We start from the raw sequence: 17,179 nt of genomic DNA on the forward strand, positions 1-17,179 counted from the left end.
TAGATAGATAGATAGATAGATAGATAGATAGATAGATAGATAGATAGTGCTCTTCTAGGAATGTCCACAAGGCGGCAGTGTTTGTTCCCCCTCAAGAGCTGCGGACAGTGTGATGTGCGCATGCGCAGAAAGTAATTAGACCCACAAACCCGGATGCAACCAACGCCTAGTCTGTCGGTAGAAAAACGGTGAGTAGGTGCAGAAAAATATGATTAATTTGAACTGTTCCTAGCTAATTATGCAGTGGTACACATAAAAAAACATCACGCAGGATCCTGAAATGATTATGTAGATAAAAACGTTTATTACTTTTACAAATATCATAAGTTCCCCAACGATGAAGCTCAAAATTAGTGCTGGCTTACATCTTTGTAGGAAAGAAATCAAAGTTGTCTTAAATGGTCACTTATCAGCCTCGTTTGTGCTGAATATAAATGTATGTTTTTCTCGTTATGGTTGTCATGAAGTCAAGTCACTCTCCATGGGAGTTTAAGTGCCTAAAGACGTGAGTTTACAGTTTAGACAAAAGCTAACTTTGTTTGACTCCCATCCTGTTTAGAATCAGCGTCCAGCCTTTTACTTTAAGTGGTAACTTTTTCATTATGGTTTTAAATGTTTTTGGCTTTAGGTTACAGCAGGTTTCAGATGTCAGGTTTTATTCCAGAGTTCAGTTTATTTAGCGGAAGTGTTGTCGGTATCCGCTTCTAGATCACATTGGGGCAAACAGGCCTTCTCTTTTACTCGGGCTTTTTTCTGGTATGAAACCTATGCGGAAGTTATTTCACGTCATTAGTAATATTTGTTCGCACAAGCCTAGTAAGACCCAAGGGCCTTAATTTTTTATTTCTTACATTTATAGAAACGGATACATTACCTGGTTGTCTAGGTTGTTAAACTTTATGAAAGTAAAAAGAGTAGGGATGGTTAACTATTTACCAGTTTTCTGTCAGTAATCTGATTAGTTACCATCCACATCTGGTGTAAATAGTTTATCAATCTAGCTAAATATCCTTTAAATGATTTCTGTTTTGTTGTGTAAAAGCCTTCCATCAAAGCATTATGTTAAAAGCAGCAAAAAGGGTACAATATTTTCCTCTCAGGTGTATAATATTAATATACCTCTTTGATTTTCCCCTATTCACTAGAATAATTGTAAGTGGGGACATTTCCTGACTGACTTCTTCCATGTGTCTTGTTTTTAATTGGTTTACATAAAGTTATAAGACGACCTAACGTGCTGTCTTAATCAGGAAGGTGCGTTTATTCAAAGTAACACTTTAGATTTTTCTGATTCTTATAGTAATTTAGTTGTTTCTAATGGGTTTTAAATCACTCTGAGCTTTTCTTTAGCATGTGTGCTAATAAACTTGCAGCCTGTCCACTTTAACAGTTGAGGGATTAAAGTATTCAAAGTTTCTACTTGGTTTTTATTGAATATGCAGCCTGTTGGTATTTCTGTTCTCGTTTCCGGCTCATTTCCAACAATGAGGATCACCCTAATAAGAAGGAAAAACCGCTTTGTAAACCACTAAGCAACACTGCAAACCCTCTGTAGTAGTTTTTTAAAAAGTGAACCTGACAAAGTTTACAAGGAAAAATGGTTTGCATAAGCAGGATCCATGATCTTTTACCCACTTCTTCCTTTTCGGATCATGGTGGTCGCTGGTGCCCATGTCCAGCTGTCACTGTATGAGAGGCGGAATAAACCCTGGACAGGTCTGCAGTCCATCACAGGGACACATGGAGACAAACGAGACAAACAACCATTCACTCTCTCACTCACACCTAGAGACAATTTAGAGTTACCAATCAGCCTAACATGCATGTTTTTAGTCTGTGGGAGGAAACTGGGGTACCTGGAGGAAACCCATGCATGCACGGAGAGAACATGCAAACTCCATCCAGAAAAGTCCCGGGCCTGGATTTGAACTTGCAACCTTCTTGCTAAGAGGCGGCAGCTCTACCAACTGCGCCATCATGCCACATAAGCAGGATACAATTCAATTCAGTTTATATCGCGACAAATCACAACAAAGTTGTCTCAGAGCACTTTATAGGAACATTCACATACATAGAAAAGCCAGTTAGTAAAGTTTTCTATCTAAGGAACACGCATGTCTGATAAATTGGTAATTAAGTACAATGTGTTGTATCATGACACATTAAGTGTGGGCTCTTAAGAAACTCCATTGAAATCAAATTTACTTCAAAAGTGAATGTAAATAGCACAGTTTAGCCCTAACTGTTATAACGAAATAAGAGCAGTCCTCATAAATGAATAAAAGTATACACTGCCTGCCCCCCCAAAAAGTTGCCATCAAAAAAAAAGGTTGCACACTAATATTTCATTGGACCGCCTTTAGCTTTGATTACAGCATGCAGTCACTGTGGCATTGTTTCATTGAGCTTCTGCAATGTCACAAGATCTATTTCCATCCAGTGTTGCATTAATTTTTCACCAAGATCTTGCATTGATGACTAGGCACTAGGCATGATGGGTAATCACTTCACCTGCCTCTCTTCTTACCCTGATGCACCCATCACTCTGGAACAGGGTAAATCTGGACTCATCAGACCACATGACCTTTTTCCATCGCTCCAGAGTCCAATCTTTATGCTCCCTAGCAAATTGAAGCCTTTTTTCCAGTTAGCCTCACTGATTAGTGGTTTTCTTAAGGCACAGCTTTTCAGTCCCAATTCTTTGAGTTCCCTTCACATTGTGTGTGTGGAAATGTTCTTACTTTCACTATTAAACATAGCGCTGAGTGCCACTGTTGTTTTTCTTCCATTTGATTTCACCAAACGTTTAAGAGATTGCCGATCACGATCATTCAGAATTTTTTTCTGGCCACATTTCTTCCTTGAAGACGATGGGTCCCCACTATCTTTCCAGTTTTTAATAATGCGTTGGACAGTTCTTAACCCAATTTTAGTAGTTTCTGCAGTCTCCTTAGATGCTTTCTCTGCTTGATGCATGGCAGTGATTTTACCCGTCTCAAACAGACTGACATCTTTTCCATGATCACGCGATGTGTCTTTCCACATGGTTGTTTAAGAAATGAGAAGCAACTCATTGCACCAGCTGGGGTTAAATAACTTGTTGCCAGCTGAAAGATAATCGCCCACGCAGTAATTATCCAGTAGGAGACTCGTACCTATTTGCTTAGTCAAATCCAGGTGGCAACTTTTTTTTTGGCCAGGCAGTGTAGTTATCCCAATTTATCCGTGAGACAAACATTAAGTAATCCCATCTACAATAGGAATAAGAATTTTGAAAGTTCTTTTTGTAAGGAATAATAAGTACCCGGTAATCAAAATGCTCTGCAGATAAATCGGCATGTCTCCCATCATTTTGTCACGCTCTAGATGTGCGTTGCTTGGTGTTTTCTTGTAGTCGTGTACGTTTATTTAGATGGTACTAAGTGTGTCTTACTTCCTCTCTCAGGTCTCGTTTGCTAACTGGTGTATGTTGACACATTTTCACCCTTTTTCTGCTGTGGTTTTGCAGATGCAGACGATAAAATGTGTCGTGGTAGGAGATGGTGCAGTTGGAAAGACCTGCTTACTGATCTCCTACACAACCAACAAGTTTCCTTCAGAATATGTGCCAACAGTAAGAAGATTTAATGAAGCCTGAGGCTGTCTTTAGGTCTCTTCATGACTGGAATACACTGAGCTCATGCACTGCCTTATGGTTTCTTAACTTTTGTTTTAGGTGTTTGACAATTATGCAGTGACAGTGATGATTGGAGGAGAGCCTTATACGCTCGGTCTCTTTGACACAGCAGGTAAATATGATCTATAGTTTTCTATCATGATTCTGCCACTTATAAACATATAAATGTCTTTGTGTCAATTTGTGATCAATGCCTTCAGGTCAGGAAGATTATGACAGGCTGCGTCCTCTCAGCTACCCACAAACGGACGTCTTCCTCGTGTGTTTCTCTGTCGTTTCCCCCTCGTCGTTTGAAAATGTCAAAGAGAAGGTCAGTTTCTGAGGAAAGTTTCACACTGACGTTTCTAATGTAATGTTTCTGCTGTGGCTTTTAGCTTGACAGAAGCTGGTGAAAAGCTTGAAAAGATGCAAATTTAATAATAAAAAAAAAACCTTTTGATATTAAAAACTAATGTATTTTCCTGAACGGACAGAGAGGTGCACCACCGTGGGAGCGCACAGCCTATTGAGTTTCTCTCACGTTGAGAGAGGCCGTTTCTACTACTTCAGTTTTTCTAAATATTAACTCTAAAAGACAAATAATTAAATACTCCAGATTGTAACAAAGATGTGTCTCTCCGTTTAACTTTATTTTTCCCCCAAACGCATGAAGTTCTCTCTGAGAGTCAGTTGCAGGTGTTTGTAGTTTATCATATATATCTAAATAATTAATGTATACATGGTTTTATAGCATTAACGAGGTGTTGTGGCAGTTTGGATGAGCTAAACTTGATTATATTGAGAACCATAGTGAGAGGAAACTGTACCGTGATTAATGTAGTAAATGATCAAATATGAAAAATAAATGGTATTAAATCACTACATGAGCAGAAATCCTGTAAATGACATAATAATTTCAAAGTAGAAATTTGTCAGTCTGGCAAATTAAAAAAATTATAATTTTAAGGTAATTTAAAAACTGCAAAGACTTCATGTGTTAGATTTAAAAAATATATCTGACAACCCCTCAATTGAAAACACTGAAATTACATAAAATTACACTAGAGGAAAGTTGTTAAACATGTCACTTCCTTCAGAATGTTGTTGGTTTTGATGATGCTTCATAAAAGAACACTATACTGTGTACTTTAACTAAGGTCATATACACAGTATACTGTGTACCAGTACTTTTACTAAGGTCAGGTCATGTACACAGTATATTATGGACTTTTTCTTAGGTCACGTACACAGTATACTGTGTAATATTACTAAGATACTGTGTACTATTACTAAGGTTATGTACACAGTATTATCTTTATGTGAAAACTGTTGAAGTGTCCTGTATGCAAGAAAATGTGTCCTTTGTGTATATGTATTGTTGGGTCCAAAGAGGCCCTGTGATGGACTTGCGACCTGTCCAAGGTGTACCCCGCCCCTCGCACAGTCATTGCTGGACATGGGCACTGGCAACCCCCGTGACCCAAAATGGAAGAAGCGGGTAAAAGATAATGGATGGGTCAAAAGAGGACAAGTCCAAAAATTTTTTTCTGCTTTAATATGTTTTCATATTGTAGTTTTAAATTGGTGCTTTTACACTGAAGGAACCTTTTCTCACCGTTTCAGGTAGTTTTCTTGTTTTGAATCCACAGTGCAGGAACTGTGTCTGTGTGCACTTACCATGTTTTCCGGATTATACGTCGCTCTGGAGTCTAGGTCGCATCGTCAAAAAACGCCTCACGAAGAGGGAAAAAAACTTTATCAGAGTCAGAGATTCTTTATTGTCGTTCGCAACGAAATTATGTACACAGGGTCCCAGTTACATCCAATAATAAAATGTAAAAGAAAAACGGTAATAAGATCTAAGATATGAACTAAGAAAAACAAAAACTAAATATACACTAAGCACTAGTAGCATAAAAACATTACGTCAAACAGCAGCACGAACATGAGTGTGTGTGTGCAGATGAGTATGAATGAACACGGCAACATGAAACAGATCAGCAGCAACATGAAACAGATCAGCAGCAACATGATGTGATATTTCACAGTGATGATCCTTGTTAGAGATTCATGAGTCTAACAGCCTCAGGGGAGAAGCTGTTCCTCATTCTAGTGATTCTACACTTAATGCTCCTCAACCTCCTTCCTGAGGGGAGTGTGGCAAAAAGTGTGTGCTGGGTGAGTGGGGTCCTTCATGGTGTAGGTGGACCTCTTCTTGCATCTGGAGGTGTATATGTCTTTGATGGTGGGGAGACTGACTCCAGCAGACTTCTGTGCAGCCTTCACCATTCTTTGCAAAGCTTTTCTTTCTGCAGCTGTGCAGCCTCCATGCCGCACGTTGATGCTGGACCACATGAAGCTCTCCACTGCACACCTGTAGAAGGAGGTGAGGACTGAGCTTCTCATACCAGCTCGTCTCAGCCGCCTGAGGAAGGTAGAGTCTCTGATGAGCTTTCTTGATCAGGCTGGTAGTGTTGTCGCTCCAGCTGAGGTTGTCATTCATGTGTACACCCAAGTACTTGTAGCTGGAGACCACTTCCACCACAGATCCTCTTATGTTCAGGGGGTGTAGGTGTGTTTGTTCCTTCTGAAGTCCACGATTATCTCATTTGTCTTCTTCACATTGATGTGAAGGTTATTCTCTTTGCACCAGCTCTCCAGGTGTTCCACCTCCATATAAGTCACTTCGGAGTATAAGTTGCATTTATTTAGAAGTTTATTTCACAAAGTACAGACATTTAATCTTAAAATAACGATAACACACAGAACATACAGGATCCTGAACAGGTTTAATTAACGTAACAAGCCATCAAGTCTGACAAGCAAGTTACCGGTAAATTCACCAATGTCATTCCACATCTCTGAATCCATTGAATTTTCTTCCTCGGTGTCGCTTCTGAACAACTCCAGAGGAAATGGGGTGGGGGGGTAGCGGTAAAGGAACAACATATAGTTGTCAAAAGCCTAGAGGGCCCTCTTGCACCTGCAAACCGTAATGTTTACTTTTTGTTTCATGTCAGTATGAATGAACATTTAACGCGTCAGTCAAAAATTGCGTCGTGAATAAGGAAGAAAAAAAAACGTACGAGTCGCTTCGGACTGTACGTAACGTCCCAGGACTGGCCAAGCTATGAAAAAATAGCGACTTAAAGGCCGGAAAATACAGTAATGTTTTAGCTCCTACTTAGTCTTTACAGCTTTTTTTCAGCTTGTTCTGACCTTGCTTGTGATAAAGTAGACATGATCAGACCAGTTGAATGGAGCAAGCAGAGCATGCACCCTGCAACTGTTGCATAAAAATATATTGTTTCAGTGAGCACAGGCTTTTCTGTCTGACTTTACAGCCTCAAAAGGCTGTGGTGTTGATCAGTAGGTGGTACCTAGTTTCAACTTTCAGTTCTCTTCTGGATATAAACATTTACAGTCCTGTTAACTTTGTACACAGGCTGTAAAGGGGTTGTCTGTATTCACGACATTATTTGCTTTCATGCTGAACTTCCTAAATTATTCAAAGTTGTAACACAGTGTTGAACTTTTTACAGACTGTTAAATCATCTCGTAAAGCTCTGAGGCACACAAACCTCTGAAAGGCTCATTACTGTCCGCTGTCATGGAAGTAGGGGGATCATGTAACCAGTGTGTGCGCGCATGCATGTTTTGTTTGTTTTTTGTGTATCTGTTAGCAAAATGTATTGTTAACGGATTAACAAAATAGAACTGATCTCAAAGCAATCATTGAATGTACCTCTACAGCTAATTAACTTTTGGAGTCGACCCGATTGCAAAATGTCCGCCACTGCTAATTGACCAAATTAGCTATAACAATTTTTGATACGGTAGTAGCTGAGAGTCATCCTCAGCATGTGCTCTGAGCACTAACATATTAAATATTGGGAGATTGTGCATAAAGTTTATTTTATTTTTTTCAAAACTTGACTAATAAAGCCGTAATTTTATAATTTTTCAACACAGTACATGATCTTTGACATGACAAATGGCAGACGATATGGACTTTAATTTGAATTAGGTGTTTCAGTGTCAGTTTACTTTTTTTTTAATTGAATTTTGTTTTTATTGACTTGATTGTCGCTACTATGTGTTGAAAATGAAGGTGGACCAGAAAGCTACAAATAAATAGCCCACTGTGATTAATAATGAAGTAGTCTGACTCTCAGTAATATCGCAAACATGTTTCTATTTGTGTTTATTAGTTTTAAATCTTCTAACAGGTTTCTGGTTATATATATGAAAGTAGCATCCCTTAAAGACATTTATATCCACATCACCTTTCACAACAAAGCTTTAAACAAAGATCTTGAGCGATCTGGTAACTTTCTGAACATGTGATAAGGATCCGCACCTGCGCACCTACCCATCCAGGCTGTCATATTGTAAAGTTTGCATATGATACAGTGGTGGTTGGATGCATCACAAACAATGATGAGTCTAGCTACAGGCAGGAGGTGGAACACCTGGAGAGCTGGTGCAGGAAGAACAACCTTCACATCAGTATGAAGGAGATAATTGTGGACTTCAGAAGGAACAAACACACTTAAACCCCACCCCCACCCCGAACATAGGATCTGTGGTGGAAGTGGTCTTCAGCTACAAGTACTTGGGTGTGCACCTGAATGACAACCTCAGCTGGGGCAACAACATCAATGATCAAGAAAGCTCATCAGAGACTCTGCTTCCTCAGGCTGCTGAGGCGAGCTGGTCTGGGAGCTCAGTCCTCACCTTCTTCTACAGGTGTGCAGTGGAGAGCATCCTGTGCTCCAGCCTCAACGTGTGGCGTGGAGGCTGCACAGCTGCAGAAAGAAAAGCTTTGCAGAGAGTGGTGAAGGCTGCACAGAAGACTGTCGGAGTCAGTCTCCCCACCATCACAGACATTTACACCTCCAGATTCAAGAAGAGACCTGCATCATGAAGGACACCACTAACCCAGCACACACTTTTATCAGCCTCGTTTGTGCTGAATATAAATGTATGTTTTTCTCGTTATGATATGGAGTTTAAGTGACTAAAGACGTGAGTTTACTGTTTAAACAAAAGCTAACTTTGTTTGACTCCCATCACCTTTAGAATCTGCATCCAGCCTTTTGCTTTAACAGATAACTTTTTAATTATAAATGTTTTGCCCCACTCCCCTCTGGCAGGAGGTTGAGGAGCATTAGGTGTAGAACCACTAGACTGAGGAACAGCTTCTACCCTGAAGCTGTTAGACTCATGAATCTTTAACCAGGATAATCACTGTGGAAAAAAAATCACTGTAATGCCACTTGATTGTTGATATGTGCTGCTGATTATCCATGCTGCTGATCTCATGCTGCTGATTTATTTCATGCTGCTGTGTTCATTCGTAGTCCTCTGCTCACACAGACTCATGTTTGTGCTGCTGTTCGTCGTGTTGTCTTTGTACTACTAGCGCTTAGAGTATTTTTAGTTTAACATATTTCTTAGTTCATATCTTATTACTGCTTTTCTTTACAATTTATACTTTTGTTGGATGTAACTGGGATCATGTGTTCACAGTTTCGTTCTACTACATGTGCCAAATGTGGTGCGTATGGTATGACAAATAAAGAAAATGACTTTTGACTTGGATGACTCACTTACTACCACACCATATACGTAAAACTGGCTGATTTACCGGTAGTCAAATTAGCTGTGGAGGCCATCTTGAATGGGGTTTAGTCTGGTTTTTATGCTGAAAGTGCTGGTTTGAAAACTCAATTTTTATCGGTCTGGAGAGATGTTATCCACATATTTAAAAAGGGAAATGGCCAAGCTTCACCATGACACAAACATTATACAAAGGGATTGCCCGGTAGCAAAATATTAAAGAGGTTTATTGAAATTAACAAGTTTTATCTGGGGTTACAATACGTAACCAACGTTTTGAAGGAGATGTAAAGGATTATAATTAAAATGGTTATACCTGTAAGAAAGCATTTGATTTAAGGGGAGATTTGGAAGATAATATGCTTTTTTAGTTACTGGGATTAGTAGATGTCTTTATGAACTCATTTTTACACAGATCTGAGTTATGGCAAAAATTAATACTTCCTTTTTTTGCACAACAACCCGCACTCCTTCAAGCTCATTTTGCCAGCACGGGTGACATATTTCATTAATGAACAGATTTTTTTTATTTTAATCTTGTCATTTCCAGTGGGTACCTGAGATTTCCCACCATTGTCCAAGCACACCTTTCCTATTGGTGGGCACACAAGTAGACCTGCGGGACGACACCAACACTGTGGAGAAGCTGGCGAAGAACAAACAGCGTCCCCTTTACCCCGAGAGTGGCGAGAAGTTGGCGCGTGAGCTCAGAGCTGTCAAATACGTGGAGTGCTCCGCGCTCACACAGGTACGAGACGAATTTCCACCTCGCATTTAAAATGACATCACCATATTTGGAAAATTAGGCAGCTATTGTTCTTCTCTCATGGTTTTATTCTTTTAATTTTTCTCCTGAAACAGCGAGGACTTAAGAATGTATTTGACGAGGCCATACTGGCAGCGTTGGAACCTCCTGAGACCAAATCTAAGAAGAAGTGTGTTCTGCTATAAAGGAATGCCAACAGTGAGCGATGTAACGGTGTGAGAGATTGGTGGTATTATTCAACAGATCAAGTTTTTTCTAAACAAAGGACAAAACCAAAGGGTTATAGACGTACAGTGCCATTAAGATTAATTGTGCCTTTGGAAAAAAAACTGAGGCTAAAGTCGCAAAGTTTCAACATGCAATAAGTGCCACTCAAGTCCATTTCTGAAAGATTTTTAAAACTTTTTAATTATTTTTTTTTTACATTCAGGTGTCCCCTCTTATCCTCTCATGGTTCTTTGCCCTTTTTAAAATATTTTCTGGTAGTAAGTGACCTTTTAGTCTTACTATGTTTTAGTAAAAGGAAATTGGGAGGACACTTAATACGTACTGTTAGTATCTTTGAACGTTACCTGGTACTTTCTGTTCTGCCCCTGCTGGATCGGCTAATGAAGCCCAATCACTCCAAACAAACTGTTATGTTTACTACTTTCCAACTCCCAGCATCCTCTAGGGAGGAAATGTATTTTCACAAGTTTTCATTTTCCGGTGAATTTCTTTTATTTTTTTTAATCGTTGTTTTGGGGAATCTTTTTAGGCTTTTTTTTATCTTAAAAACTTGAAAAAAAATATTTTTTTGTTTAAATTTTGTCTGTCTTATCCTGTTTTTATTGTTAGACGACCAAGAGTGATATATATAAAAAGAGAAAATTGTGATATTTTTTGATTGATGGAGTTAGATGACTCTTTCTGCTGAATTTATGGGTGTTTTAATTTGCAGGATGTTTTTAAATAAAATGCTTTTACTAAAAATAAAAAGGAGTCCCAATTTACAATTTTCTACTTTATAATTTGTTAGATTCTGCCATAAAATACATTTTGTTGTATGATGGGTGGAAGTTTGGCACTTTATAGAAAGAAAGCTCAGTGCTCATTTTCCAACCTGAGATTTATTGCTGACAACCACCTTGTGTCGAAACCTCGTTTGGAAGACCTTTACCCCCCTCGTTGACACTTTGTACGTTTAGTACATTGGTCTGTGATTAGAGAGGAAATTGCTGCTCATATAAAAAGCGCAAATAAGAAAGTGTGGCAGCTTTTACACGAGATCACAAATGACAAACTGTAATATGCTTAGTAGAAACAAGTTTAAGGTCAAAAGTCAAAGTAAAGTATTTGAAAATGCATGAATGCTGATTTATTATTCAGTTTTCCTGTTTTGCTTCCTGTTTGTTATTTCAGTCAAACTACTTCTTTATAGGCTGTTTTATTTTTTACAAATTCATATTTGAAAGAGTACACTTTGACTTTTTAGTATTTAACTGTTACTTTTTGAGTTAACTATTTACATTTACATTTATTCTCTCAAACCTAAAACTTGCCCCCCCCCCCCCCCACACACACACACACACACTCCTTTTAAACTTTTTAGCTATACTTTTGCTACATTTATCTACAGTTTAGCCACAGTCCTGCTGATTTTAGTTTTTCAGCTATGGTTTTGCTGCATTTTGCTTAAGCAATTGTTTTGCTACTTTTAGCTATTAGCTATTGTTTTGATATTTTTAACCTTGTAGCTTCTATTTTGCTTTTAGCTTTCAGTTAGGCTTTGTTAAATGTAACCTTTTAAAACAGTTTTGTTGGTTTTCAACATTTTGAAACAGCTTTGCTAATTTTTACTTTCAGTTCTGCTCGTTTTAACTATAATCATTAATGTTTCAATAAATGTCAGCAAAGAGGTTCAGCAGTCACACTGCATGTTCTACAAAAATGCACTTTAGTATTTATATAAATCCTCTTTGGGACCACAGTTTTATTTGGTAATTTTTTAAAGTTAGTCAAAATGAATTAAACAATTGCAAATCTGCCGGCCAACACAAAGATATCACATTGTTGCACAGGTATAAATGCTCACAGTGGCAGAAGTTTTTCATGATTTTATTTTAAACAGACAAACTAATCAAAGGTTTGAATCCAGATATGTGCAAAGAGGCACTCAAGAATTAACTGGTGGCTTCTACCAAGAATGAAAAATAATGGATAAAATGTTTTTGTTTCAACATTTTGTTTATGAATTTGGTAAAATTGTTCTGCAAAGTGCTTTATAGTGTTTCTCAGTCACCTGTTCCTACTCATACACTGGTTCCTGTCGTGTTTTCTACACTTTCTGTACAGCACATTTTAATGCTCGTACCCCTTTGAGTTTAATGTGAGCCCATGGGGTCTTAGTGTTTTGCCCGAGGACTCTTCGGCACGCTGCAGAGGCTGGGGATCAAACCTCCAATCCTCCTAATGAAAAAAAAAACCTAAAATCTACTCAAAACTGATAAAGAGTAACGTAAAGACACCCTGATGTTCTATATCGACTATTTTAGATTTTTCTGAGCAGACCTAAAAGCGCTGCCTCTGCAGGAGCATGTTGAAGAATTTCTCATGAGGGTGAAGGGCAAAAACAAAACCGACACTGATGTAAGTAAAGGTTATTCTCACTGCTCAAGGCTGAATTGAAGCAAAAACTGACAAATAAATAAACCAGAGTCAAAAAGGAAACATAAATACAGTAAAATATTCAAAGACCTGCTACTCTAAAACACAATAAAAAGGTGGCAATATTTTGGTTAGTTTTGGTTAAGTTCAGCTTCAAAAGCTTTGTCAGGTCATTGAGTTACTGTTGTACGTATGTGTTCGCTTGAACATCTGTGCCTTTTTGTCTGTTTCAGTGCTTTTAATTTGAGATAAATGCATAACTTTGTTGTTTTTTCTGCTTTTTAAAATTTAGTTTGCAGTTTACATCAGAGAGCCTCATCAGAAAGATGATCAAACTTGGCACATAATGAACGGAAAGTTGTGTATTGTTGATTACTTCTTTGTGGCGACGTTGCCTCGAATATAAATGTACTTTTGAAAAACCTGTTTACTTCCCCTTAAATGGTGCCACGTTTGTAAAGAAAATAACTTGTCAAATCTCTGCTAACAGTTTGTTACACTGTTGACACTTGTTGGGTCTTTATTTTATTGACTGGATGATTGTCTAAAAAGACAGCTATTTACATGTTAACAATTCAATATTTTAACTAACAAGCCTTGGTAGCATGTGGAAGAACCATACACAGCTACAACAATCTGGCATTCTCAAACAAACTGCACACACAGATTGGTCCCACAAGTATTTAAATGGGGTTGAGGTCAGGACTGCAGGTTGGCCGTTCCACCTTCTCTACTCCCAAATTCTGCAGGTAGACTCTGATGAACCTTGCTCTGTGGGGGCGAGCTTAGTCATCTTGGAGAATGGATTTAGGTTTCACAGTGACGATACGTGATTGCCACCGATTGCTCACAAGAGCTGAAAATCAGGTGCCAATGAGACAATCTTGTTTTTTTTTTTGTTTTTTTTAAGACTTCAGTTGTCCTGTCCAGTGAACGGCACCAAGAGTCAATGGCAGAATAAACGGATTGGGAGAGAAGTTTGGCATGGTTTTCATGACACCACAAGCTCAACACTGCTGATCAACCCAAAAATGCCTTTTCAGAACAAACGTGGCACCATTTAATGAAAAAACTCTTATAACAGTTTTACACTCTGCAGGTGTGAATGGTGACTGTGTTCTTGCACTGCTGGCAACGAACTGAGCAGCACCACGAAAACTTGCAGGAGCATCGCTGCACCACCTCAGCTCGGCCCGCTCTGTACCCTGGTCCGCAGCACACCAGCTCACAGCCATCGGGTGCCAGCCGAGACGTACCTGGATGCGTTTCAAAAGATGGACACATCAGTTTCTAAATTCTTATTTATGGGTGGGAATTGTGGGCATTTTTTTGTGAGCGGGTATTGGTGATTCTACCATTGCATCTCCGTCCAGCAGTCCCAGGGATGCCGTTCTCAGGATCAAGATGACAGAAGTCTGGGGAGGGTGCAAGATACACAAGGTCTCTGGCAGCAGGGGGTTTGACATGGGGGTCACGGGGGAGAAGAGCTGGCCTTGATCCAATACGAGTCAATCGGACCTGGAAGGACAATGATGTCATAATGGATCGTTTTTATAATCTGGCCAACAGCTACACAAAACAAGCAGAAAGGATGTTCTAATACCTCTGTGGCTCCATCAAAGCGTTCTTTAAGCACGACGCCGACACGTCTGAACGGAGGCATGACCTTCCAGCAAGTTTTCAACTCGCATGACCCAGAGACGCCATGACACTTGCACTCCACCTGCATGTTGTGAAGGATGGCCTAAGAATGGGAGGCAGATAAACCGTAAGAGAGTCCTACAGGAAGGAGAATCAGAACTACTGTTGATGCTGCCAACCTTTCGACCGGCCTCGTTGTTGTGGAGGTTCATGAGTGGGCGTCCTGCTGACAGCCCCTTAGCCCGCTCCGGTTCATCCACAAATGTTTGGGAAAAAGCCACACCATACGACAAGTTGTCGCTGCACCCTGACCACTGGAAACCTGAGGAGGAACAAAATGGTTATAATGGCTATATGCATTATTGCAGCCTTTATACTTATTTTATTTTAAGTATGAACAAACTGACAGCAACATGCTTGAAAGATCCCACCAACAAACAAAACAGCTGTAGCAGTTTTCTTCTCCGTGTGGTCCAGAGTGGATTTACTTAGTCAGCTACAGAGAATAAGCTCACCTTCAGGACTGACCCCCTTGACCTTCCTGTCACAGCCACACCTCTCCAGCTCCCCGCGGGTGCAGGCCCGGGTCACAGCCACTGCCACGGCTACTGAGGACAAAGCATGAACGAAGGCTGCCTCACGAGTGCCTGAAAACAACAAGAGACGTCACGAAAAAATCTGTGTTTTAGGGGATGAGAAGGTAGGGATGTGAAGTTTTTATTTTTACCTTGATTCATCACTCTGCCAAATACATTGATCCCACGTGGAGTGGTGGAACAATTCCAGCGGCGATTCCTGAACTGGTGCTGACACTGAGGTAAACAGAACCAGTCTAACATCTCTAAGACACAGCAATAAAACAATTCTGTCTTGCCATACCTCTTCTATAACCATCTCGGCTGCCTTGCGTACGGACTCCATAACCTCCCCCCGTGCCCTGCACACCCCCACCTGCCCTGGGGTCAACCCCCTCAGTCGTGCGCATGGAGCAGCTCCAGACACAGGCCTGGAGCGAGGCAGCCTCGCCAGGGAGCTGGGACACACACACACACATACACACAAATGTGTCAAGGATGATTCACTGCAGGTTTGTAGGACAAAAAGAGAAGCACGCATAAATGGAAGTTGGAGAAGAAGAAGATACAAAAAGATGAGGTGTTGCGACTGGGCAGAGTTTTAGGGAGGACAGAAACGAGGAGGAAATGAGGCAAAAAACGACATTGAGGGCACAGTAAAGGCAGAAAGAAAGAAAAGAGTAAAAGGTCACCAGAAGAGAGACAAAGAAAGAGATTTAGAGACATGTCACCATCTTTTAAAAGTTATAGCATGACAAACAAACTCTTTCTCTTCCTCCCTCGCACACTAAACTTACAGCCAGTTGGTTGCCATGGCGGGGTGGGTTGCCCATAGCAACAGGAGGAGGAGTGGTGCCGTGAGATTGACAGTGGAGACAGTTGGCATCAGACTGTCCGTCTGTCCGTCTCCGTGCGTCAGGCAGGGTTGTTGGACAGCACACTGCTGCCCTCCTCCACAGTCCAAGCGCTCTGTCCGCCTGTCTCTTTTTGGTGTCGATTTATGGCTCTGGTCCAGAATCAGGGGACGGTCCCCGTATATCTGTTTTTAGGTTGACAAGTAGTCGTCAAATAAACTGCATCATTTAGTTATTCATCCTCTTCTACAAGAAGGTTTTGAACATTTCCAAACCAGCACCAGTTTTGCGTAAATGTGAAAGTTTATGTCGGTTGCTGCTTACGTCAGCTACACTACAAACTCTGTTAAAATTGTTTTTGGTTTTGGTAATAAACAGTTTAAAAGATGAATTTATGTGTGTCTAAATTGCACATGAAGTCATGATGCTTACCAGTTCATATCTTTTTGATAGTCAGTTGTCTTTATTTCGCAGTTGATCAAATTTCAAAATGCAACAAAACTTTCATTGGCAACGTTGATCCCCCAGTTTGTTCTTCCATGCTGGGACTGATGGCAGGAACATACTTACAGGATTGTTTGACAAACTTTAAACTCATCTCATTAAACTCATCTTTTGGATACAGAAAAAAAAAGTCCATACGTCCGTTTGGGAATCTCACAAGAATCGCCAGGTAACGTCCTCGAGCATTAAAAAAAAGATCTATTTCAATGGAAAAAATGTCATCTTGTCACCAAGCTGCTCATTTCTGTCTCTTGAAAACAAATGTGTCCATTCCAGGTGGAAAAAGTCAGAATGTGTGAGAGCAATGAGATGGTAGTGATGGGTTATAAAGGAGGTAGACAGTGAGGGTGGGAGAGGGAGGGCAGGCGTCATCCAGGGTGTGGAGTGATGCCGACTCAGAGAGGAGGAGATGGCTTTAGAGAATAATAGTTGTGAGTATTAAAGCTGTAAGTATGCCTTTATTGTGTTTCTTTGACATGACACCTGAAATTTGTGCTGGGACATCTACTCCACCAATAAATCCACTTATCTCTGTTTGTGTGTGCAAGCGTTGTCACTGCTTCTTTGCTCATCCATGCGTCACGTGTGTACGTTGGCTCCAGCAAATCTCTAAACACTTGGTGTAAACTGCAGCCTTTTGTTTTGTCTTGCAAACTTTTCAAATTAAATATCAACCCGATGTGTGTCTTGCAAGGTTCCCTTATCAATGCACATGACACAGCATCTCTGTTTTCATATATGTGCATGTGAGAAAGTGTCTTACCTAATGTTTAATTTTCCCAAACTTTGTTGCTCACTTTACGAGTTGCCCCCTCCATTTCCTCAATGTCCCCCACATTTGCCCCCAAGTTCTCCCTCTCTCCCACTCCCTATATTGTCTTAGAAGAAGGGTGACATTTAGACAAGGGGGGAGAAA

The 17,179-nt window shown here is 40.1% G+C and overlaps 2 protein-coding genes across 2 annotated transcripts; one reads left to right on the forward strand and one right to left on the reverse strand.

Moving 5' to 3' along the window:
• Positions 1-138: 138 nt before the first annotated feature.
• On the forward strand, positions 139-10,980 carry cdc42l (cell division cycle 42, like). Its single transcript, XM_037676244.1, has 6 exons — positions 139-188; positions 3,509-3,613; positions 3,716-3,788; positions 3,877-3,986; positions 9,828-10,025; positions 10,139-10,980. The coding sequence occupies exons 2-6, from the start codon at positions 3,509-3,511 to the stop codon at positions 10,226-10,228; spliced, it is 576 nt and encodes a 191-aa protein (XP_037532172.1). The 5' UTR covers positions 139-188; the 3' UTR covers positions 10,229-10,980.
• Positions 10,981-13,775: 2,795 nt separating this feature from the next.
• Positions 13,776-15,791, reverse strand: wnt4b (wingless-type MMTV integration site family, member 4b). Its single transcript, XM_037676229.1, has 8 exons — positions 15,703-15,791; positions 15,210-15,363; positions 15,058-15,142; positions 14,846-14,977; positions 14,510-14,652; positions 14,293-14,433; positions 14,045-14,207; positions 13,776-13,945 (listed from the first exon to the last, which is right to left on the reverse strand). The coding sequence occupies exons 1-8, from the start codon at positions 15,789-15,791 to the stop codon at positions 13,776-13,778; spliced, it is 1,077 nt and encodes a 358-aa protein (XP_037532157.1).
• Positions 15,792-17,179: the final 1,388 nt, after the last annotated feature.

This window comes from Nematolebias whitei, chromosome 5 (assembly GCF_014905685.2).
Source record: "Nematolebias whitei isolate Nwh7 chromosome 5, NemWhi1, whole genome shotgun sequence".
NCBI classification, from domain to species: domain Eukaryota; kingdom Metazoa; phylum Chordata; class Actinopteri; order Cyprinodontiformes; family Rivulidae; genus Nematolebias; species Nematolebias whitei.

Excerpts from the sequence above, each read along its gene's own strand:
- cdc42l (XM_037676244.1), top strand. The coding sequence starts at position 3,509 with ATGCAGACGATAAAATGTGTCGTGGTAGGAGATGGTGCAGTTGGAAAG. Across the intron at positions 3,614-3,715 it reads CTTCAGAATATGTGCCAACA|GTGTTTGACAATTATGCAGT; the intron begins GTAAGAAGATTT and ends CTTTTGTTTTAG. Across the intron at positions 3,987-9,827 it reads TTGAAAATGTCAAAGAGAAG|TGGGTACCTGAGATTTCCCA; the intron begins GTCAGTTTCTGA and ends TGTCATTTCCAG.
- wnt4b (XM_037676229.1), bottom strand. The coding sequence starts at position 15,791 with ATGCCAACTGTCTCCACTGTCAATCTCACGGCACCACTCCTCCTCCTG. Across the intron at positions 14,653-14,845 it reads CAAGGGGGTCAGTCCTGAAG|GTTTCCAGTGGTCAGGGTGC; the intron begins GTGAGCTTATTC and ends GTTCCTCCTCAG. Across the intron at positions 14,434-14,509 it reads ACAACGAGGCCGGTCGAAAG|GCCATCCTTCACAACATGCA; the intron begins GTTGGCAGCATC and ends TCCCATTCTTAG.